At 39.5% G+C, this 25,277-nt stretch overlaps 1 protein-coding gene across 1 annotated transcript in view; it reads right to left on the bottom strand.

The window, feature by feature from the left end:
- Nucleotides 1-4,299, bottom strand: part of SLC38A10 (solute carrier family 38 member 10) — a gene marked incomplete in the record, with an annotated part of 1,157,663 nt that extends 1,153,364 nt beyond the window's left edge. Inside the window, 1 exon segment of the mRNA XM_044072422.1 lies at nt 4,053-4,299. Within this exon segment, the coding sequence (XP_043928357.1) occupies nt 4,053-4,142 (90 nt within the window).
- Between the last annotated feature and the right edge of the window lie 20,978 nt (nt 4,300-25,277).

The raw sequence follows: 25,277 nt of genomic DNA, 5'->3' as shown, positions 1-25,277 counted from the left end.
GGTGATTAGTTTATGGTCGGATCTAACAAGGGAGAAATTGACTATTGGTGTAGAGCAACAGTTGCCCATGGTTAGTAATAACCAGGTCAAGGATGTTGCTTCCTCTAGTGGGGTAAGAATGAGCTGGTCCAGGGCATTGGAACTGATGAATTCCAGGAAGCGTTGGGCCAGTGTAATGGTACATGAGTAGCTATCCTAGTTGATGGAGGGGTAGTTGAAGTCACCTAGTATGAGAGTGTTGGGTTGGATCCTTATAGTTTCCAGGGTGCTTAGGAACGTGGAGTGAGAGTCTTGGGACATGGTTGGGGACCTATAGCAGACTACGACCTGAATCGCCATCTTACCCAATGTTAGTTGTACCTGAAGTATCTCAGATGTGTTATGCTGGGCAACTAGTCTGGAGGTGTGCATATCCTTTATGAATATGGAGACACCACCGCCTTTGGAGTTTCGATCCATGTTCTGGGGCCAAAAGGTGTGGAATGAGTTATAGCCTGGTAACGCAGGCATGCTTTCTGCTGCTAGGGTCATACTTGCCTGGGTCACATAATCCGAGAGCTCCTCTTTATCTCTTTTCATGTAGTCCAGGGAGGTGCATCTCAAGTCATTCACACCCACATGGACAGTTTCAGAGTCATACTTGTACTTGTTGTGGAGTGCCCTGAGTGCGTGTGTTACTTGTTGGATTCTGGCACCTGACAGACAGATGACTGTTACCTTCTCCTTATTCAACTTAGTGAGTGGGACATCGGTGTGCCTCACTATCGAGTCAACTATGATTAGTGTATTGGGAAAGCTGTTTTGCTTTAGGGGCTTAGGTTGAGGGACATACTGTGTAGATGAGCTATGTGTCCTGTGATTTGTGCTGTGCTGTGGTGGTCGAGTGCATTTCTACCTTGGAGGTCCCTGCTGCTTGGGTAGATTTCTATTGAGAGCCTTCGCAAAGGTGGGTGTGTGGTTTGTGTTTTTATGTGAGAGCTGTGATGGTGGGTGTTTTGGAGAGCTATGTGTTGTATGTGCTGTGGTGCAAGTGTTGACCTTCTCCTCTTGACCAGCTATTCCGGTTTTGGCTTGAGAGTGCATGGCTTCCAATTTGGATATATAAATGCATCTCTCACAAGTCTGAGTGTTGGGAAGTAAGAGGAGAGGGTTGTCTGTGTACATGAGGCAGTTGCTACACTGTCTCAGAATACCCAAGTTCATCAGGTTAATAAGAGAAAGCACAGGGAACTGACTTTTAAACATGCCAGGAGGGATGGTCATTATTACAAAGTACTGGAGAGGTTTCCTTATATATTCCTTTTACAAGACAAATGCCACTCAAGCTGTCCGAGTCTGTATAGAGCACTGCCAAACACTTGAGGGGAAACTAATATGCAGACCCTGAAAATTTAAGGATGAAATATTTAGGCAGATATTCTGAAGTTAGGAAGAAATTAAGCAGTATGAAAAATAAAGAATTACCTTGTCAAGAATGATGAAAAGAGAGGAGTCACATGAATGGCTACTACTAATGCTGGTCTTAGCACAGCTTCACTCTGTTGGGATACAATACTCCTTTACTTCTGCTCTCACCGGAAGCAAAATGTTAGCACCAATCCCAAGAAGAGAAACAGGCCACGGCCTGTTTGGTGATCCACAGTCTTATCCCAGGTGATGCAATGACAATTCTACTTACAGCCACTTCTGCCCATTTAATCTTAGTATCATTGTCCTCATATCACCTTTTAAAGTTTGAGTGAACGTCATATTTTATTTTTCTTGTTTATGGAGATTAGAGTAAGCATCTTGTTTCAGCCTGGGGCCTTCTACTAAAACCCACTGAATGTGGACACCTTTAGAATTGTGTTCATAATTAGCCGAGTTAGGTTACTGCTGTTAATCATAATTTTGCAGTCTATTAAGGATATGTTCTGTTTCAAACTAACTTTGGCCACAGGAGATACGGGTTAAGTCTGGGCTAGGTCCAGGGTAGGTTAAATATTTCTGCAGTAGGTTTGAGCTTATTCTTTCCTGGCCCATCAATATGGCCTTATGCCACAATATATTATTAGTCTATTAGTTATTTTTTGCATTTCTTTGACCATGCTAAATGTTTTTATCTTGGAACCTTAGAGGTCCATCTTAAGACTTTTTCTCATTTATTCTATAATTCTTAAGTTAACACTGAAATTAGTACATAATTTGTCCTGACAGCAGTCAATCTTAAATTTTGGTTGGAAATTACAGGTAAAGATAATGAATGCATTATTGTTTAGAGCACTTCCTGCTGTCATTAAAGTTCTCTATAAAAACTCATTGAACTAATTTGCAAGAGACTGTATTAGCGATATTTTTTTCACACACACACAAAAAAAATATATATATGTATATATATATATATATATATATATATATATATATATATATATATATACATATTCCAAATTAAGGGGAAAAATGTTCAGTGAAAAACATCACAGATAAGTTTACATCAAATTATCATCAAACTGAGCTGGATCCATATCCTACAGAGAAAAAAAAAAGAGGAGCAAAGATAAAATAAAGCCATGGCTACAACTCAGGTGACCAGAGTTTGATTAGTGACTCACACTACCTGAAAAAATGGAAGGGTGAAATGGGAATGAAGAGGCACCATCCCCTCATCTCTCACAGTGGAGAGGGTGGGGTTAAATATACTTAGGGACAAACACACAAGGCATGACTTCCTTGGTGGAGAAAAGAAAAACCTGCCTGTGGTGTTTACTATTAAGTGGGTGGGGTTTACCCTTGTGACTTATGTTACTTGTTGAGATGAGAACAGAGCTGCATTGATGCCCATTACACTGTCCATTTAACAAGGAATGCAAGCTGAGTGTGCATGGGGTGGTAGGGACTTCAGCATAAAACTCTTGATGGCTGACTTTGAGAAGATTCTTTTGATTGGCCAACACTCAGGGGGCATACATATGGGTTCAGTCGATAGCAGAGAATGTGACAGTCAGCAAGGGGCATCCAGGGCAATTAAAAAAAAAAGAAAGAAAGAAATATAGTTATCAAAGACCTACCTTAACTTCGACCTGGATTTTATGTTACATTTAATTACTATACTTCAGGAACTCATTGTTTTCATCTTAAGTGGTTGGCAAATTGTTTACATTTTTGCCTTCTTTAACTAGAGCAACATTTCTTTATGAAGACATAAAAGAACTAAACCAACTGCTCTGCATGCTTTGGTATAAAAGAAAGTCAATTTATGCATGCCTTCATAAAGTGCAGACAATTTACACTACACACTGGGTACTACATTTGCAAATAAGTGTTTTAACAGTCACAGTAAAAATCTAGAAAGGGAAAACAAAGTTGCTGGATGTCAGCACAGTGTTGACTACGGCAGTATGCATCTATTGTTCTTATTTTTTTATATATAAATATATTAACTGTTATTAACCTACATCTGATCATCATCAATGAATACTTGCAAATGAGAATATACTTAGGAATGAACATCTGCCATGACGGGGAGATGTGAAGAATACTGAGTCAAAGTCAAACAACAGAAAATCAATCCAATCAGTAAGCAACAAGTAAAACTTGCTTAGCAGATGCTATAATGCTGTCTACAGCATCCCGAGCGTGTGTGCACAATGACGTAGCTCAAAGCCACGAACAACAATGACGTGGAAAAAATATTTTAAGAACTCTGGCTGCCCTCAGCAATCATGGGATCCCATTAGTTTTCTTTCGGATTGTTTGTAACTTTTCAACTAAAGTAAAACGAGTGCGAGCATGTGTGCTTGGGGGGGGCTTAAAAGTCTGAAGAAAATAGTTATTTGCTCCAAAGATCGAGTATGCTTCTATACAAAATAAAATATCAAGTACTGGGAAGCAGCATCATATAGTTTTTACCTTTTCCTAAATTTGGTAGTAGAACTCAAAAATCTTAAGACAGTAGTGGAACAGTGCATGGGAGTGTGCTACATATACATATTCTCTAAAGGCATCTGACCGAACTGGTAAACAGCTGCGAAATCAACACAGACAAATAAGAAAGAAAATGCATTGCCACTCACCTGTCTGAAGCAGAAGGGCATTGTTAGTACGCTAACTCCCACAATACTATTAACAATGTTCATAATCAGACCATAATTGGATGCTGTCATATTGGCAAGATTACACACACACACACCCCCAACGGGATAAGAAACGTGGAATGAAAAAAAAAAACAATGAGAAATGCTCAGCGTATAAAAGTGCTCGCCACGCACATTATGTGTACCTTTCTAACTTAACTACTTTGACACTTCCGCAATCGCTGCCAGCGTTTCCAGGAAGTGTTTGCTGCTAAAATGATAAAGAGCGACGACTGTCAGTAAGTTTATGGGCATTTAGCCTCCCCTTGAGGCCGAGAGGCCTTATTTCACCTTGCATGTGGGGCGCTGTATCGAGTAGCACAAGACACAGTCCCATACCCCTCTAATGTCCAGATTTTTGTAGAATGTTAATATTTTTGTCTTGTATTTATTGTCAGTTCCTCATAAAATTTGTGTTTTCTGGCAAATGACCGAGTGAGGACTGAAATCACCAAACAATAACATACATTTGAGTTTCGGACTTCATGTCCTTCACACAATGCATGCTAATACAAACCCTGTTATTCTAGCAAGGTTTTAAGAGCAATATTTAAAATTTGGTCCTATTTTTGGGCATTTGTTCCCCCAAGATTTTAGGCTTTGTTCAAATTTCTTGCATTGAGAGGTTAAGAGGTATGCAAAATTCTAATATGATATCTGCGATCCGGAGTAAATCAATGAACATTTTAAAAGAGACAGTCACTTAAGAAATATTTTTGTTGAAAATCATTTTAGTAAATTAAAGAAAAAGTGTGTCAAAACTCACATATGGAATAAGTTATACTAAAATATTGTCATAAAAGCTGTATCTATTCTTAACCAATGTTTTCACATTATGTATAATTTGTTATACTCATTTAAACTGTAGATGTTTTTGTATTACTTTTGAAGTAAAATTATTGTTTATAATTTTTTGTAATGCTTTACAGCTTTTCTCTGTGGCATAGCTCTCAGTCTCTTAGTTCAGAAAATCTGGGCAAAGCCTTAAATGATTGGGGGACAAAGGCCCACAAATAGGGACAGATTTTAAATACTGCTCTTGCAAACTTAGAAAATTGTTAGAATAACAAGTTTTGCATTAGCATGCATTTTCTGAAGGATATAAAAGTCTGAAACTCAAATGTGGGTCATTATTCAGTGACGTCAATCAGCACTTATTTTCCAGAAAACCACAAATTTTATGAGGAACAGTCCAAAAATATGAGGCGAAAATCTGGACAGTTGAGAGGTATGCCACTGGGCCTGCACTGAAAATTGGCACTTTCCTAGTCAGACTTACTCAGCAATCAAATATCAGTAAAATAAATAATTCCAGACCATACCTCTGAACATCTTCATTCAATATTTGTATACAAAACTAAAGGGGGGAACAAAATCTATTGATACATCACTTAAAATGTTAATAGTAAACATCATGTGCTTGTATCAACATGCATTTTCTGAAGAATATGACTTTTGAAACTGTAATGTTTGGCATTACTGATTGTCTATAATCCTGAGTGATTTGCAAAAAATAAAATGTTTACAAAGGAGAAGGCAAAAATGTGAGACAAAATCATGGACATTTGAGAGATATGCAGATTGCATACATCTTGACCTCCTGGTGCAGGAAATCTGGACAAAGCCTAAAATAATTGAGGGGGGGGGGGCAAAAATAGGACAGATGTTAAATATTGCTCTTATAAACTTAGAAAGTTGCTAGAATAACAGGATGTGTTTTTGCATGCATTTTCTGAAGAATATGAAGCCCTAAACTTGAATGTCATTATTTAGTTACATCAATCCTCAGTGATTTTCCAGAAAACCACAAATTTTATGAGGAACAGACCAAAAATATGAGGCAAAGATCTGGACATTCTGAGAAAATCTGGACAATTGAGAGGTATATTGAAGAACATCACTGAATCGAAAAGGAAGGCCAGCCATAAGTATTGTGGTACTGCAGCATTGTATTTATTTATTTATTTGTCTCTGTTTACTGGGAAAGTCCGACTAGGTAATACCCATTTTCAGCAGAGGCCCAGGGAGAAAAGCTCCGTTTACTTACACGACAATATAGTAAGTTCCAGTTAAGCACAGATTAGTTCCATTTCTATTTACATTTATACAAAAACAGTAGTTACATTTATACAGTCTAAGATTTTACAGAGGTGGAAGTCACTAAAGAAAAAGCCCACTTGCAACTTAGTGGATTGTACAGGTAGCAGTTATGTATAAATCTGTTTTGTCATTTCAATGAGAGGTTGAGTGTATTTCGTTTAAGGAGAGTATTTGGAGAGATTCATATGGTGAACCCAAAATCTCAACCCTGTGACGAGCATATGCAGCACCATTATTGGTCAAGATGCTGTTTAAGCAGTGGTTTAAAACTACTGGGTTTGTCTGAGAGTTTTATTTGTGTGGGGATACTATTCCATTAGCAATGTATTGGGAGTAGAGCATATCTCCTGCAACATTATTTAGCTTATTTGTAAGTAATAAGAATTTGTTACTAGAGCGGAGATCCCTTGCTGGACAGTAGGTCAGTAATAAGTTATGTAGTGCAGGGCACTTTTCCGGATGATGAATGAAATTGTGTAGTTAGTTGTGAATATGTTAGATAGTTGTGTAGTTCAAGCCAGTTTAATTGCTTTAAGTTATTACAATGGTAGGTCCTATGAGGGAGATTGGTGGAAAATTTAGCTATTTTATTGTAGCAGGAGGTGAGTTTCTTTCTTTGAGCATTGTTTACATTTGTTAGGATAGGCATGGCATATAAGAGATTTGGAACTAAGAAGGTGGTGGCTAGAATTTTTCTTGCAGTATCTGTAAGGAATCCATTGATCCTATATAGGGAGCCTAGTTTCTGATTTGTAGATTTAATGATGTGCGGTATATGCTGGTCATATTTGAGATTGTCATCTATTCCATCGCTTAGAAGTTTAGTGTGAGCTACAGTTTCATTGACAGTATTATTTGCTGACTTTATGGTAAACAAATTGCTTTTGATTTTGACAACTTTTTGAGGTAAAAAGCATTAACATAGTTTTCTTGGGGTTGAGTAGGAGGTTTGATTCTTTAAGCCAGGTTTATACAGGGGAGGAAGATTTTTGGGTAATGTCTTGGAGCTTAGTTATTGTTGAGGCTACACATATTAATGTTGGGACATCTGCATACTGAACTAAACTAGCATAGTGAGTGGAGGTGTTGAGGTCATTAATAAACATATTAAATAGAAGAGGACCCATGATGGGGCCCTGAGGGACACCTGTAGTAACTGGTTGAAAGGATTATAGGTTTATTGCCATTTAATAGCTTGTTGCCTTCCAGATAGGTAACTAAGAAAGCACATGAAGGAGTATTGGGAAAGTCCAACTGAAGAGGTCAAATGAGCAGTTGCTGGTGTGAGACAGTATCAAATGCCTTTGAAAAGTCTAAGAACATGGTGGACACAAGCAGACCATTGTTTCTATGTTGGTTTATTATATTGGTAAAGTACTGTAATTAGTAAATTTAATTAAATTTAAATTAAATGTAATTAGTAAATTGATGAAGTACTGTATTATATTGGTAAGGTACTGTAATTAGTAAATTTAATTAAATTTAAATTAAATGTAATTAGTAAATTGATGAAGTACTGTATTATATTGGTAAGGTACTGTAATTAGATGATACTTAAAAAAAAGGTTTTGAAACTCATTTTAGGCGGTCAGTGATGTTTTATATAGTAAATTACACCTGACCCAAATTAAATACAATACTTGTTGAATCAGTATAATGTGAATGTGAAAATATAAACAAAACATCCAATTTTAACTTGTGTTTATTCTAATGGTACACCCCAGATAAACAATGCGTTAAAATGAATACTTGGTGCGTTATGCATTTACAAATTTGGTAATTCCTAACCCAGAGTACATGCTCACTCACACTTGGTAAGGGCTGCCATCTGTTAAGGTAAAAATAGCTTCATGCAACACAGTTCAGCAAAGGAGAATAATCTCCTTTATTGCAAAGAACACAGGTACCTGAAAGCCTAAGCAATGAAAGCACTGTCTCCTCCAACACAAGATACTTCACTCTTTTATATTATTATTATTATTGCTTCTAGGCAGAATATTTTATATCCATTAAATTAAGCTACTGACCAATTAAAACTGAAAACCTTTGTATTATTCTACTAAGAATCTGCAGATGCCATTATCTGTGCCCTTCCAGATCAGGTACAAGTTCTGATTTACTTTCTATGCTAGCAATATTCATGCTGGTGGGAAATAGATCATGAAAGACAGACTTACACTACCAGAATCCAGCTTGAAACAAAATGGGTTCCAAAAAAACAGAAAATATCATGCATACATTGAAAATTTTCCCCTATTTAAACTTCTCCCTTCACAATCCCCAATTTGATGATATGAAACATCTTTCAAGTTATATATTATGTCCTTACATTCACCACTGCAGTATTCCTTACTAATGGGATTCCCTACCATGATGCCCTCCATCCGGCCTGTTTACAAAAGTTTACCGTTGCTTTAAGGTATGCTGAATGGCACCTGTGCAGTCCTTGCGTAAGGTAGGGCATAAAGGTGACGTTCAGGTGTACCATCCTCAGAACCTCTTTGCCGCCAGTCCGAATGCTGTTTTAACCACCGGTCTGTTGCATGCATCCTTTTTTAACCATTTTTCTGTTTATTGGCTTTGCTGTGCTTACTCCTGTTTGCTGGAGTCCTCACAGTTGCAAATAAGTACCCAGTTGGGTTTTTGGTTGCTTTTTCTGTTTGTTTAGTGCTGTTTGGGTTAATGTCATCCAGTGAAAGAGACTGATTCCCCATAAAGACCGCCACAATGAGTGTCTTTTTTTACCTTGGTGTTGCTCTCGACCATACATCTTGTTCAATTTGTCAGGCGTTTGTCCCCAAAACTCTTCGTAGTAGGCTTTCTTCCCTTTCTTGTACCTTGAGAACCAGCGACTTAAGCTTCTTGCTCTGGGTACTATGGATGGAACTTCCTGCCCTGAGGGCCAGCTGTCTGGGAAGAAGAAGGTGAATAAGGTAAGACTGGAGTCTTCCACTGTCCAGCCTCTGCAGGGAGTTTCTCCTGAGGTTATTATGCACCCGGAGGCTCACCCGGTTGTTTTATCAGATTTTTCTACCACATCTGGGTTGGAGGCCAGTGAGAATCTGCAGGCAGCACATCCGATGAGGCTTTGCAGGCATCTGTTTTGGGCGTTCAGAGGGAACCATGGTTGACTGTTTCTGAGGGGTTTAGTGGGGTTCCGCAGTTTCTCTTTAGGGAAGAGGTTCCTACTGCAGTTGTGGAATGCCATCCTGAATCTGGGCCTTTGTTTCCAGGATGGCTGTCCCTTTAAAGAAGAAACAGAAAGCTACCCATGCTTCTTCTTCTCCTAGGGATCCACAGAGTAAGTAGCAGGCCTTTACTCAGGGGTTATTTAATGCTTTACTGTCGTTGTGGCCTCCTCAAGGGGTTTCAGTTCCTGCTCCTCCTTGGTCCATCTCTTCCCCAAAATGCCCAGAGAATTCCATTCTTCTGAGGTGGATTCTGATGATGACTCCCTTGCTTATTCTGCCCAGATTCCTTTTCCTTTAGACTATGGGTCTGAGGAGGAGGATTCTCATACTCTTAATAATCCCCCTGAGGAAATTTCTTTTGGGGACATGATCTCTAGGATGATGGACTGTTTTAAGTGGGATTGTGCCCAGGTTTTGGATATTCATAAGAGGTACTATGAGTTACTGCAAATGGAATCTCCTAAACCTGCGGCCATTCCTCCTGTCTTGCCTGCTTTATTGGATGTTTTTTTCCACTGCCTGTAAAGCACCAGATTCTCTGCCCCCTGCTCCCAGGAAGTCTGATAGGTTTGACAGGGTGCCTAAGGATTGTTCCTTTTTGTTTAAATGTCGTGCTGCTGACCCCTCTGTGGTGTCTGTAGCCTCTGATAAGCCATCTCAATTGCTTCCTTCATCCAAGTTACTGCCTTCTGACAAGAACAGTAGGACCATGGATAGACTGGGTAAGAAAGATTATACTTCATCTACCCTAGCTTTTAGAACTATTAATTATCAGACCCATATCTCTAGGTATGTCTTGTCGCTTCTTTCTCAGGCCTGTCAGGTTCTTTCTGATCTTCCAGACTCTGAGGGTAAATCTTCTGCTCTTTCCTTGCTTGGGACTTCCTCTCAGGTAGTTTGTCATTCTATCAAATGTAGTTATGATGCTGCAGATGCCTTTACAAGGGCTGCTGCTTCTGGTTCAGTTCTGAGGAGATATTCATGGCTTTGGCTTCAACCTTTGCCTGATGATATTAAGGCTAAGTTGCTGGATGCTCCTCTGGATAATACTGTTTTGTTTGGTGAAGCAGCTGATGGTTTATTTAAGTCTCTTCAGGACAAGGGGAAGGCTTTACAGGAGCTTAAGCATGTCTTTGTTTCTCCTGTGCTTAAATTTCAATGGAACTACCCTTCTAAGCCAGCCTTTGCTCATAGGCAGTCTCGCCCTCCTTCTAAAGGTAAAAAGTGTAGTAAACTGACTCCTCCTGCTAAGGCCACTCAGACTGCAGGGATTCTTTAGCCTTCCTTTCCTGACAAACCTGGCACTGTCTGACTATCCACCCATTCCCAGCCATATTCCTCTGTCTCTTCGCCTTTCTCTTTCTCTTCCTGTTTTGCTCCGGATCACCCAGGTTTCTTGGGCTTTGTCAATCATTCGTCAAGGGTACTTCATGGTCTGGATTTCCCATCCTACTTTTATGGGCATTCCTCAGCCTCCTCAGGGACAGCTTCCTTTTTTCCCAGAAGTTCTTTGGGACCTCTTGTCTCAGGGTACTATTCAAAAAGTGCCTGTGTCCCAAAGGGGGAAAGGGCTTTATTCAAGAATGTTTCTAGTGCCCAGAAAAGAAGGTACTTGGAGACCTATTCTAGACCACTCCCATCTGAACATCTTTCTAAAGGTGCCTTCCTTTTGGATGTTGTCCCTTCAGTCCCTGTTTTCTCTCCTGCGCCCTCGGGTCTTTCTGTTGTCTCTGGACCTCAAGGACGCTTATCTTCATATTCCGATCCATCCTCTTTTCAGGAGATTTTTGCATTTCTGTGTTGCTTCCTGGCATTTTCAGTTTTGTGTTTTGCCCTTTGGCCTTTCTACTGCCCCAAGGGTGTTCAGCAAATGCCTTGCTCCTGTGATTGCCTTTTGCAGGCTTCAAGGAATCCAAATTGTTTCTTATTTGGATGACCTATTGATTCAGGCATCTTCTCCAGAGGTCCTTTTGCAAAATCTTCATTTTACCATTTCTCTTCTTCAGAGCCTTGAGTTCACAATAAACGTCAACAAGTCTTCCCTGACTCTTTCTCAGGATCATGTCTTTCTGGGTTGCAGATTTCAAACAATGCCGATGCTGGCATCCCTGCCTCCTCCAAAGGCATTAACTCTCATTTGTTTCTTTCGAATTCTTCTTCCCCTAGCCTCCATTTCAGCCAGGGAGTTTCTGAGAGCTCTGGGATTCAGGGCTTCCACCATTCCAATGCTTCCTCTGGCCAGGCTCCACATGAGGAAGTTCCATGTGGTTTCTGAAGTTGGTGTGGCTTCAGCATGCACTTCCTCTAGACTTTCCTATTCCTCTTCTCCCATGTCTCAAGGTCAAACGTCTGTGCTGAATTCAGCAGTTGTCTCTGAATCCAGGGCTTCCATTTCAGCCTCCACTTTCCTCTCAGGATTTGTTCACAAATGCTTCAGATGCGGGATGGGGAGCAACATTTGGCTCCCTGAGGGTTCAGGGAGTGTGGTCGCCTCATTAGTGGAAGGAGCACATCAACATCAAAGAGATGAGGGCTCTTATGCTGGCTCTTCAGGCCTTTCATCCTCTCTTCTCTGCAGGGCCTCTCAAGGTATTCACAGACAATACCATTGTCATGTAGCATGTCAACAAACAGGGGGGTACGAGAACTTACCGTCTGTGCTGGCTGACATTTCTGGTATAGGATCTGGCTATCCAATATCATGTGGCTCTTCAGGCAGTTTACATTCCTTCAGATTGGAACGTTGTGGCAGACAATCTGAGCAGGTCCTTCACTCAATCCTACGAATGGATGCTTCACAGGGATGTGTTTCTGGACATTTTTCACCAGTGGGGTACTCCTCAAGTAGATCTCTTTGCCTCCCCTCTGAACAGACAACTTCCTCTGTTTTGTGCCAGAGTCCCAGGTCCTCTGGTATGGAAGGTGGACACACTCTCATTTTCTTGGAAGGGGATGTTTCTTTATGTATTCCCTTCCCTTCCTCTCATTCCGAGAATCCTGTTCAAGATTCAACATGATGCTCCCAAAATCTTGTTGGTTACTCCCTTTTGGCCACGACAGCACTGGTTTACTCTACTTCTGCATCTCGCCAGGGGCAATTATTACAAGTTACCACACAGGGTGGATCTCTTCACGCAAGACGAAGGGTCTGTCATCCAACCCCACGTGTCCACACTTCAACTGACACTGTGAGTGATAGGGCTTTGATTACTCATAGACACCCTTTCTCTGAGGACGTGTTGTGGGTCCTCAGGAGGCTAGGAAACCTACTACTAGGAAATTTTACTTATCTGAATGGAAGAGGTTTTCTGTTTGGTGTCTTTCTTGTGACCTGGACCCACTTTCTTTGGATGTTCCTTTGGTTCTTTCTTATTTGTGTCAGTTGCTCAGTGCTGGTTTCGCCTATTCTTCTATTAAGGCCCACTTATCAGCTCTTTCTGCTTTCCTGCCTTTAACTCCCCCATTAGCTTCTAGATTTGAGGTTAAGCAATTTCTTAAAGGCATCCTTAATATCAGACCTCCCAGGAAGCCTGTTCCTCCTCACTGGGATCTTAATTTCATTCTGTAAAAACTGACTCAGGCTCTTTTTGGGCCTGCTGTTTCAGCTTCCTTGCAACATTGTTCGTGGAAGACAGTTCTTTTGTTAGCTCTTACTTCTGCCAGATGGGTGTTTGATTTGCAAGCCCTTATGGCTTGTCCACCTGTTTTGATATTTCATGAGGACAGGGTGTCCTTGCATACTAATCCTTCTTTTATGCCCAGGGTGGTTAATGAGTTGTCACTTAATCAGTCTATTAATTTGCCTACTTTTTTCCCCTCTCTGCAATCTGACAGTGAGAGGGTGCTGCATACCTTAGATGTGCAGAGTCAGCTCAAATTTTATTCAGATAAAACTAAAGCTATCAAGAAGTCTGACCAGTTATTTGTTTCCTTTCATCTTAGGTCTTCAGGTTTGGCTGTTTCCAAGCAAACTATTTCCACTTGGATTTCAAAGGCTATTTCCTTTTGTTTCACTTTTCATGATGAGAGTCTTCCTTCTTCTATAAAGGCTCATTCCACTAGAACTGTGGTTTCTTCTGGTGCTTTTTTCAAAGGCTTAGACGCTAATTCTATTCTTGAAGCTGCTACTTGGATTTCTGTGCATCCCTTTACCAAACATTACCGGTTGGATGGTATCTCCAGGGCCAGAGCTGGTTTTGCTGCTGCCATTCTTCATGGCTTCTTGGAGGCTCTGCTTCATCCTCCTCCCAGGTTTCTTCTTGAGCTTTTGTACTCTCCCAATAGTAAGGAATACTGCAGCAGTGAATGTGAGGATATAGTACAGTTGTGTAAAATCTTACCATAACCGTAGATGTCCTTGCCTTCATCACTGCAGTATTCACTCCCTCCCTCCATCCCCCTGGTCTTTTTCCCTTCCTGGCTGTGCAGATTCTCCTTGGTTTTCCTTGGACTGCTGTTCCTACTGGGGCAATCTGTTCTGAGGATGGTACACCTGAACGTCACCTTTAAACCCTACATTATGCAAGGAGTGCACAGGTGACATTCCGAGTACCTTAAAGCAATGGTAAACTTTTGTAAACTGGCTGGACGGAGGGCTTCATGGCAGGGAATACCCTTAGTAAGGAATACTGCAGTGATGAAGGCAAGGACATCTACCATTTATTTTATTTTTATTTTATTTTACATTTGTTAACTGGGTTAGTTTGCTTGAGATTTTGGCTCATTTTCAGCAGAGACCCGGGGAGAAAAGCTCCTCAGGACTAGAAAACAATTTATTAAATTTTAGTAACATAGTAATAACAATCAGCTTTAGGATCTTCCAAGCAGAGACCTGGAGAGAAAAAAAGCTCCTCAGGCAATTCAATTATACAGAGTATTAACAATTGGCAGACAAGTATGTGAGTTGTTACAAACAAGGTTTTAAACAATTAGCAGAAGAAAATGTGACTAGTTACAATATCATTTAAGCTGCTTAGAGCAAAATGAGGTAATAGACAGATGCATATTTAAAGTGGGTAGGATCTAGCTGTATAGGGGTTTGGAAACAAGAAAAGAAAGTAAGAATGGCTAGTAGGAGATGTAGGGGAGGTAGAGTATAGGAGGCAGACTAGACAGGTAGGTTGTTTTGAGATTGTAAGAATTAAGAGTGGTTGGAGATACAGGAAGGGAAGAGGCAGAAGAGGCAGGGGAATAGTGTTAGAGATACATTAAGAGTGAGGTGGTGAAATAGGTGAAAGGATGGTTTCAGGGTGGTTGGCTACAGTGGCAAAACCACTTTGTTTTTAGGTATTTCCTTGTGGCTAATTTGAAACTTTTGCTATGCTGGAGGGATTTTATTTCCAAGGGAAGTTGGTTCCAGGATGTAGCTGGGTTATAGTTATAGAGAAGGCAGCCTATTTTGGTTTTGGGTTTGTAGATGTCTAATAATTCTTGATTTGAGCTGCGTAGCATCCTAACAGGGGAATATTTGGATATGATAGTGGAGAGGTGGTGGCAGAAGAAGGGTAGATAGATTTGTAGTTGGTATAGTTGGAGCAGCTGAGGGAATTCTAGCCAGTCTAGTTGCTGTAGTGCTAAGTAGTGGTGTGACTTGTATGTTTGGTTAGATGCAAATCTGGCGATCTTATAGGTAGTTTCAAGCTTGGAAATAAGTGTAGAATTTAGGTTTGTGAATATGTGGCAGCTGTACAGGAGTGTTGGGAGTAATAAAGCCTGGGAGAGAGTTATTCGGGTATTGTTAGTTAAGTATTTCTTGCTACGGAAAAGGTGTCCAAGTTTCTGATGAGTTCTTTTTACCGAGTTAGTAATATGGAGATCAAACTTAAGCTGATCATCTATTGTAACACCTAGCAATTTAGTACTAGATTCAGCTGAGATGATAGTGTTGTTGCAGGATAAGATGGTAAATGTACTTTTGAGTGTGGTGATGGTTTTAGGGAGGAAGAGTAGGAGCTTAGTTTTTTTGGATTAAGTATTAGTTTGTTATCACTAAACCAAGTCTCAATGGTGTGGAAGGATGCCTGGGTAGTTAATTGGAGGTCAGTTGGGTTGTCAGCAATAGTTATAACAGTTGAGTCATCAGCATATTTCACAAGAGATGACTGGGGACAAGAGGAGTAGAGCAAGTTGATGAAAATATTAAAGAATAGTGGTCCAAGTATGGACCCTTGGGGGACTCTCATTTGTACAGTGAGAGGGGAGGATAGTGCAGAGAGCCAGTTAACTGATTGCTGGTCGGTAGACAGATAGCTGGAGAACCAGGAGATAGTAGGGAGAGAGAAATGTAAGTTAGTGAATTTATCTAGAAGGAGTGGGTGAGAGACAGTGTCAAAGGCTTTAGAAAGGTCAAGGAATAGGCATGAGACAAGTTTATTGTTATCATGAGCTAGGGAGACTATGCTGATAAATGATATGAGTGCAATAATTGTACTATGCTTGGAACGGAAACCATGCTGTGTGGGTGTGAGAAGGTTTTCCTCATGAAGGTAATGTATTACCTGCTTGTGAATGCATTTCTCTAGGATTTGTGAGAGTAGAGAGAGTATGGCAATCGGTCTAAAATTGGATATGTCTGAGGAGTTGCCCCCTTTGTGAATGGGTAGAGTAAAGAAATTCTTCCATACAGTGGGGACATAGGATTCAGAAATGGATTGGTTGATTAAGATGGATACAGGATAGGCAAGAGGTTCAGAGGCAATTTGCAGGAAGTTAGGGGGTAGCTTGTCAACAGATGGGGAGCAAGGTTTAAGTTTAGAGAGTAATGACTTTACATAGTTAGTTGATACTGCTTTTAGAGAGAAGGAGTTAGGAGGGTTTGGAAGAGGTATAGAGTTTGTGGGGTGCTAGTGTTGTTTCAGGGGGGGGAGAGTTTATTATGGAGGTTATTGAGTTTATAAAATGATTGTTAAATTTGTTGGCTATGTCTTCAGGTGTTGCATTGGGACATGGGTTAGGAGTGGAAGGGTTTCCTGGGTGAAGAGTATGTTTAATAGAGCTCCAGAATTTCTTTGGGTCTGATTTAAGAGTAGAGGGAGGATTGGCATAGAAATTTATTTTGTCATAATGGATGATTTATTTTATTTTATTTCTGAGTTTTTTATATTTCTGAAGAAGAGAAGGGGTCCTACCTTTAGTCCACATTTTCCAAATCCTATCCTGGTCTTTCATGAGGGTTCTTGTAGATTTAGTGAGCCAGGGAGCAGTATTAGATTTGTTTCTAATCATGCGAAGAGGAGCAAGGGAATTAAGAATGTTTAGGAATGTAGTGTTGAAAGAGTGGACAGCTTCATCTTAAGGAAGAGTGGTGAGGTAACACCAGTTAATTTTGGAGAGATGGCGAATAAAGGAGTTAGGACAGAAATGAGAAAGTGAGCGGGTGGTAATAAATTTGTTAGGTTTGATAAGGTGGGGAGTATGTCTGGTAACTGTTATAGGGCAGTAGTCGCTGAGGTCATTTGGAAGGGTTTGGGAGTTATGATAGTTTTGAGAGTGGGAGACCAATATCCAGCCTAGAAGAGAGCTAGGTAGGTGAGATTTATTAATATAGGTTGGGGTTGTGATTAGCTGCTCAAACCCATGTAGGGTTATACAAGAAGTAGTGTTGGGAGCTTGTATTGTAAGCCAATCAATATTATGTTGTTATGGTAAGATTTTACACAACTGTACTTTCTAATGACTGGACAATGGTAACAACTCTTCAAATGGGTAGAATGTTTTTCATATGCAATCAGCCATTTATCACATGATTTTCTTTGGGACCTTGTCCTTGACATGCACAGTACCTATACAGATGCTTAGCAAATTTGGGTTTTTGAGCATTATAAACATGTCTGTGCTTAGATGGAATAAAAAGAGAGTTTGAATATCTTTCTGCTTCATTCTCTCAAACATATTCTCATACTTCCAGCTAAAATCCTTCAACACACTTCCTTCCCTATCTTCTTCTTCTTTGGCTGCCCTCAACAATCATGGGATCCTAGGAGTTTACATTCAGAGTGCTCGCAACTTTTCAATTACAGTAAAATGTGTGTGTGCATGTGTGTTTAGGGGCTTAGCGGTTTGAAGAAAATAATTACTTTCACCAAAGACATATCATGATCAGAGAATGCTAGACAAGATTTCTACTCTGTTTTTAATATACACATTTTGTATTTTGATACTTTTTTCTGGATTCAAGAAGCTTTACGATTAACATTTGGCACGAGTGCTGTTTTTGCAATCCCTCCCTGATCTATTAACTTGCTTACGGCCCCACTTGACCATGATCTGGCTCTGAATTTGTGAGCCTTATCATCAGGGAATTTAAGTGAATAAGAGGATGATATAATGGTTTAGATCTCAGTCTCACAAGCACAAGGTACAGAGTTTGATTCCTGATTCTCACTTGTGATTAGGCTTATGACAGCTCACAGGATAATTATCAAGAAATTTTTAGTCAGTCTCAGTAGGTCAACAGGTAGCACACTCTTTTTGGGTGCAGAAGGTTATGGGTTCTATTTCCCCATCATGTAGCTGAATTCAGGGGGATTGGTATAATAGTTAAGATGTTTACCTCATAGATAGAAAGTACAGCTTTTGATTCTCATCTTTGGAAGAGAAATTGGCTAAGCTCAAAAAGGCCCCCAAGGGTAGCTAGCCTACTACTTATTTATAAACCTACTCTGTTCTGCAACATTACACTGTATATTGTAGTAATTTCAGCTGTTGTCTAATTTATTGATTCCATCACAAATAACATTACTTAAGATTTCTAATAGTTTAGACAGTTTTCTCAACTTCCAGAATGACTTGACTGCCCCATAAGCAGGCAGGATTCATGCTCCTGAAATAACACTATTACCCAGATCCATGTCTGCTAGTTCTTTCCAATGCAGTCGTTTTTACAGAGTGATGCTGAACCTAAGAAATACCTATTTTCCTGACAGGATTTTTTAATGTCCTTTTCTTCCCTCTTTTCACAAGTATTGCAAATCTTTCCACTGTGTAAGTCTCTGTATTTTCAATACAATTACACGGCCTGTATAACAACATCCAGACTAGTCTGTCATTAAACAGGGATAAGCTTGATCTCCACAGATATAATAAAACTCCTGTAATGCTGTCATATCCAACCCTCCAGCCCCATCACATATTTTTCAAGTGAAATTGCAGTTGCTCCATGCAACATAAAATGTCCTATTTTTAACTTAACAGGTATGTCCCTTCACAGGCATTGATAATTGAAGTGGAACCAGTCCAAAGGGGGTAGGTTTATGTAAACAATTATGTTTAACTTTCTATTTTCTGCTTAAAAGGTTAAGCAAAATGTTGGTGCAATTTCTACATCACTTGCTGGTATTGGAAACAATGGAATAGCCCCATTGTATAGAGCTATTACATGTGCACGCACCCAACATTTACCAGCATTCATAGTTGTTGGATATGTATAAAATGCAGCAGAGAAAGTAGTAAACTTAGAATGCCAGTCTGATGTTCTCCACTCCGTCTTTACCAAACATCTGTCTCTGATTTTAGTTAAGCATTTATCTCTGTTCAAACATTGTTAATTACTTACAGTTCCAATGCCTACAGATGAAAGAAGAAAATGCAGTAAAATGATGATGAATACCGAGTAAGTGCAAATGAATATCAAGCAGGCTGGGGATGAGAGTGTTTTTGAAGATTGCAAGCATGGATGATAAACTTTTTTGTAGTCTATATTGTACGTTGATTTCCCTGTTTCTTTTTCTGGTGCAGGATGCAACGGGCTCATCAGCAATGAAAGGAATGACATCAGTGGCATTTTGTTGATATTCATCACTTGGGATGGCTTTCATGATGTAAGTGGGTGATCCTTCATATCTGATGACAATAGCAGTTGCAAGAAAAACCAGGAAGGGTCCTTCCCATTTTGGTTGAAGTGAACGCTTCCTGGAGAAAGTCCAGATGAAGACCATGTTCCCCGGCAGTATATCATGCTGGGAGTTTTGATCAGGATGCTGTTGTTTTCTATAACATTAAGCTGTAGGTGCTGCAGGACAGAGTAAAACAGATTTCTCAACATTTTGTAACTCCAAATATTTGGCCAAAGGGGTGGCAGGCAGTCTCATAGGTATTCCATGAGAATTTCATGTGGGAAATACTTTCTAGTACTACTAACTGTACTATGCACACTAAAAAGTACTAGAGGCAATGCCTCTGGCCATTTGAGACCAGTTTCTTCACACAATTTAGCAAGTCTAACCTTCACAGTTTTATTTATTCTTTCAACAATTCCAGAAGTTTGGGGCCTGTGCAGGCAATGATATTGCATGTTTACTTTGAAGACTTTAAATAGTTGTTGTACAATGTGTAGAAACTTCTTGGCAATAGCAGTCCCATTATTCCTAGCACAAGGGTAAGCTTCAACCCAACCAGAAACTACATCAACTATCACTAAAACATATTTACATTGTTGTGACTGTGGAAGTTCAATGAAATCCTAGTGTACACAAGAAAAAGATCTCCATAACTTTTGCAAACACTGTGTAGTGACAAGAACACTTTTTAACACGCTGTACTATAGACATGTAATACATCTATTAACAAAGTGCTCAATGACTTTCAAATGTAAGGGGCATGCCAATCAGACAAAATTTGACTTATTAATGCATTTTCCCCAAATAAAAGGGCAAATGATAAGCTTGAACCAAATGAGTAAGAAAGTAGTGTGGGGCTACTAGCCCCCCCATCTGGTTGGCACCACAGTGAGTCCAGGGAGCAGCTGCAGCCATCACGGGTCCACCTTACTCTTTCGGAGTCATCAACTTGATTTTGAGAAGGCAAGAATTCCTGTATAGAAACAGGTACATTAACTTCCTGCAATTGCTGCAAAACTGAAGCCTGAACAGGATATGACAATGCAGCTTGTCTGGCCACCATATCTGCAAAGCTATTTCCTTTTGAAATATATGAATCATTAGTCTTATATGCAGCACAATTGACCACAGCTATTTCCTTTAGCAACAAAAGTGCAATTATTAGTGCATGAACAAAAACAGTTTTTAATAACAGTCCCTGTTGATGTCAGGTACCCTCTTTCTTACCAAAGTGTCCCAAAATCATGATCTACCCCATACGCATAACATGAGTCTGTGAAAATTGTTACAGTTTTATCCTTTGCTAATTTGCATACATCAGTAATGGCTACAAGTCTGGCTATATAAGCAGACACATTTCCAGTTGGCTGTCCTGTTAACAGTACTTTATTCTCTGTGCACATGGAAAATGCTGCTACTAATATGCCATCTTCCATTCAAACACAGGCTTCATCGACAAATAGAAGTAATTCAGAATTTGGTAATGGGGCATCTTTTAAATCTGATCTAGGAAGATGCACTTGGTTAAGTATAAAAACACAGTTATATCGTTCTTTGTCTGTTGTAGGAATTAAAGAAGCAGAATTAAGAGGCGGAGATCTAATGACCTGCAAAGAAAGGTTATTAATAAAAGATAATTCATATTTAGACAATAGTGTAGCAGACAAATATTGCATTTTGGTTTTTAGTAATAATGCTTCTACAGAATGTGGAAATGTCACAAAAGTCTCATGCTTGGGAGTTAGTGTGGTTGACATTTCTACTGTGCATGCCATTGTGGCCACTGCCCTAAGGCAGTAGGGGAGGACAGCTGCTACAGAAACAAGATTTGTAATAATATAACCAACAGTTCTAAAACCATTATTCCTAGACCGTGCTAATAATCCTAATGACACTTTTATTTTTTTCACAGCAAAACATAAAAAAATCTTTTTGTGTAAGGAGTTAATCCAGGAGCACATAATTTAGAAAGTAGAGCTTTTAGTTGGAAAAAGGCTTGTTTATGATGTTACTGCCTGGGTAAGTGTCAAAGGAAAAATATACTTTAAAAATGATCAATACACGGTAGGTTCAGGTTAAGGCACTTTAATCTTGCAGCAAGGAGACAAAAACGTGCTAATACAGAGTTTGTCTAACTAAAATCAGGAAGTAAATTCATCTTTATACACTTTCTAACAAGACATTGCCTACCAAGCTGACATAGCAGATCACAAGCTTTAACATCATCATTACATAGCAGCTATTTATCCATAATTTTCTGCTTGCACTATCAATTTTATGAAAAACTTCCTAAGAAAAACAACGTGGCCTTGGTTAGATACAGTTTCCCACTATGTTATGTTTCTATTCAAGGTACTACAGCTAATTCGAGCACAAAGCAATTACAGATTCTTCAAGCAGTCCTTTGTCTTATGTATCTCTTATTTTTCCGCAGCTGTGCATGTTCTCATAACACGAACAGAGCTGATTGTTCAAAATCATAACATTATAGAATATAGTATTGTTTCATTTATTACTTCCTGACCTAGCAGATAATCACCTGCTTCTTAGTACATTTCCAAAAGGGATAAACATGAATTTTGCTGTGCTAGCAATTACTAGGTCAGGGGGCATCTTGCAAGTTTTCAGAAAGCATACTGCAGTTTCAAAAAGCATCTTATAATTTCACACAGAATTAAGCTGTATATAAAATAGAATGAAAACGTGTTAATTCTTTTAGCTTCTAATAAGCATTAGACATATACATAAATGCATATTTCTCTGACATTTCCCCCCTGTTAATACTTTTTATTCTGTTTTCAAAAGCATAAACAGTTTACTTCTTCTCCTAACCTCTTCCATTCCAGATTTGCAGTTAAAAGAGTCATGTAGTTTAGACTTATGAAAGCATTTCAGTTTTCAACAACTCTTCAATTTCAGTACTTTAATACAAAGTCTCAGAAACCGACATATCTATAAAATCTTTGATTAACTTTTTCATGCAGGGAATACTACAACAAATGCATGCTCCTAATAGGAGTAATCCCACACAAATGGCAATCAGGATGTTCATTAGGATGGAACCCCACCCCCCCAAACAAATTCTGGAAAAAGTCCACCAGTGGGTTTGGGCCTGGTTTGGTCATGGTCGACACTTGCTGGATCACCTCAAGATGGTCGTTTATCTCATGCTGGTTGTCAGGAATATATGAACAGCATTCTTCTTTGATTAAAGCGCACGTACCACCTCTCGCCGCTAGGGTGAAGTCAAGAGCCATGCGGTTTTGAAGTACCACAGTTCTCATAGCATTTAGTTCATCAGTCACTAATTCAAGAGCAGAAAAAGTTGCATTGCTCCTAACTTCAAGAAGTTTAGACAGTTTTCTCAGCTCCCAAATCGATTTCACTGCGCCATATGCAGGGGCTATGCCTGCCCATGATATAATAGTGTCACTCAAGTCCATATGTGTCAGTTTATCTTTGTTTTTCATGGAGTTATGGTTTCTCCACCCTGCTTCGATTCATCCCACTGGATTCTCGGGTCTCTTGATTGGACTTCTAGGTTTACTGCTAACCTCTCTGACGTTTCAAATTTTCCCCTGAGGCAAAGCTGCAGTGTGTCGTATGGCTGGAACCAGGTAACCCAAAAAACAACTGCCGGACCAATTCTCACATAGCCATTTATATGCTTTTTTCCCACAAACAAAATAACAATTCTCTACTTTAGTATTGATATATGCTCGCCCTGCATGAAACATTTTTTTGTCAGTAATAGAAAGTTGCTTCAAAAGAACAGGATTATGCTGTATTTCACTAACAGTTCTCTTCATTTTTTCAAAATATGAGTCATAGTTTGTATCACAGATAGTTTCTGCCTTATTAGCCTTAATATAACATTTATAAGAAACAGTCACATTGCAATTGCTCCAACCCACTTGAATAGTGTCATTTTTATAAAAACATGCAATCCCTTTTTGTGTAACAGGTAGGTACAATGCTATTTTGCCTTGTGATTTCACGGGTGTAGTATCAAAAATCAAGTTTTCCCAGGTCTCATTGACCCCTAGGGGGACAGCATCCATCAATAATCCCCCGTATGCTGTTGGTATAGTTGTGCAAATCCAGCAGTTCGAAACATTAAAACTCTCAGCATACACATATTTAATTGCTTGATAAGTGTTAAAGTTTGGATGCCAGTCTATGAGTAATGCATCACGTTTGTTCAGTTCAACTCATGTGGCTGGAAAAAGGAAAGGCTACAGCAAAAAAAGATCATTGTTATCAGTATAGCTATCAAAATAATCATGCAATTTTTCTGAGGTTGTTCTGCATCCCTGTTTACTCTGTACCTGGTCATTTTGTTCTCGTTGTACAACAGTAACAAAGTTTTTGTCCAGTTCAAAGTTCTTAACTAATTTGCAGTGTGTCAAATGAATCCAGGACGCTCGCTCTGCGATCTTGACTGCAGTGGGTGTTGACAGTAGCACCTGGTACGGTCCTTCCCACTTTGGAGAACTCCAATTCTTTTTCTTCATGACTTTCACCCAGACCCATGTGCCTGGGACTATTGCTGCTTCCGATGGTCTGGCTTTTTCTTTATCTGAAACAGAATTTAACTGCAAAAGTTTGTTATTCAAAAATCGCCTCATATACTCTGCAAGTGAACTGTCAGCCTCCTGGTCTGCAGGCATGAGAGGTTTCCACTGAGGTGTATAATATGCCCTCCCAAACAAAATTTCAAAAGGAGTTAACCCTTTTACATTTGGAGCACTTCTCATACTCAACAGTGCCAGAGGCAGACAGTGCACCCAGTTCTTTTGTGTCTCACTGATCAATTTCCTAAGTTTGTTTTTCAAAACTCCATTATACCTCTCTACTAATCCTGCAGATTGGGGGTGGTATGCACAATGGTTTTTCAGAGAAATCCCAAAATAACGGCTCAATTGTTGTATAGTTTGATTTACAAAGTGTGTGCCATTGTCACTATAAATCTTTTCCGGTATGCCAAATCTAGGAATAATTTCTTTAACGAGGACTTTTGCAACAGTAGCTGCATCTGGATTTTTAGTCGGAAAAGCTTCCACCCATTTGGAAAACATATCTATAATGACAAGGCAGTACTTTTTATTTTCACATTTGTTCAGCTCTATAAAATCCATACAGATAGTATGGAACGAATCTGTGGTGTAGGGAAACTCCCTTGCTTAGGCTTCAATGCCCCCTGTGCATGATGCTTGTTACAAACATGGCATGCTGCACAAACATTTTTTGCGTAGTTTGTAAATCCATATGTTGTAAACACTCGATTCACTAACTGTACCATCCCCCCTGTTGAGACATGGCACAGCCCATGGCTCAACAAAGCTGCATATCTAAACAAGTTAGATGGTAAAATCGGTTTCCTCTCTTTGGAGATATACAGCCCTTTCTCAAGAATTGCTCCTCGTTTTATCCATTTTTGTTTTTCTACATTTGTAGTAAGTGTCTGCATTGTTTTTAATATTTCTAAGTCTAAAATCTCAGATGGTTGTAATTCCTCACTCAAAAGAAATACTTCTGAAGCTGAAGCTGCTTGCTTTGCAGCTGTATCAGCTCTCGCATTACCTTTTGAAATCCTATCTTGTTGTTTGGTATGAGCTACACATTTACAAATAGCTACTTTCTGAGGTAACTGAATAGAGTCTAACAAATCTAAAATAAATTGCGCATGATTAATTGGTTTACCAGTAGATGTTATCATTCCTCTATTTTTCCACTGCTGCGCAAAAACGTACAGTAGAAAAAGCATACTGGCTGTCAGTAAAAATGTTCACTCGTTTACCCTTTGCCATGGTACATGCCCTTGTTAAAGCAATCAATTCTGCTGCTTGTGCAGATAAGTTGTGCGGTAAAGACTTTGCTTCTAAAATCTCAGTATCAGAAACTACTGCATACCCCACTAGATTCTGTCCTGTAGGACCCCTCCTACACAAGCCGTCCACGTAGTATGTCACCTCGGCATCATCCCAGGGAACATCCGTGAGATCTTTTCTAGGTAGTGTCTTTTGCTCAATCTCCTG

Source organism: Protopterus annectens, chromosome 5.part0 (genome assembly GCF_019279795.1).
Source record: "Protopterus annectens isolate FY-2018-M chromosome 5.part0, PAN1.0, whole genome shotgun sequence".
Classification (NCBI taxonomy): domain Eukaryota; kingdom Metazoa; phylum Chordata; order Ceratodontiformes; family Protopteridae; genus Protopterus; species Protopterus annectens.
The sequence above is the reverse complement of the archived record's forward strand: the minus strand, read 5'-3'. Positions and strand labels throughout refer to the sequence as shown.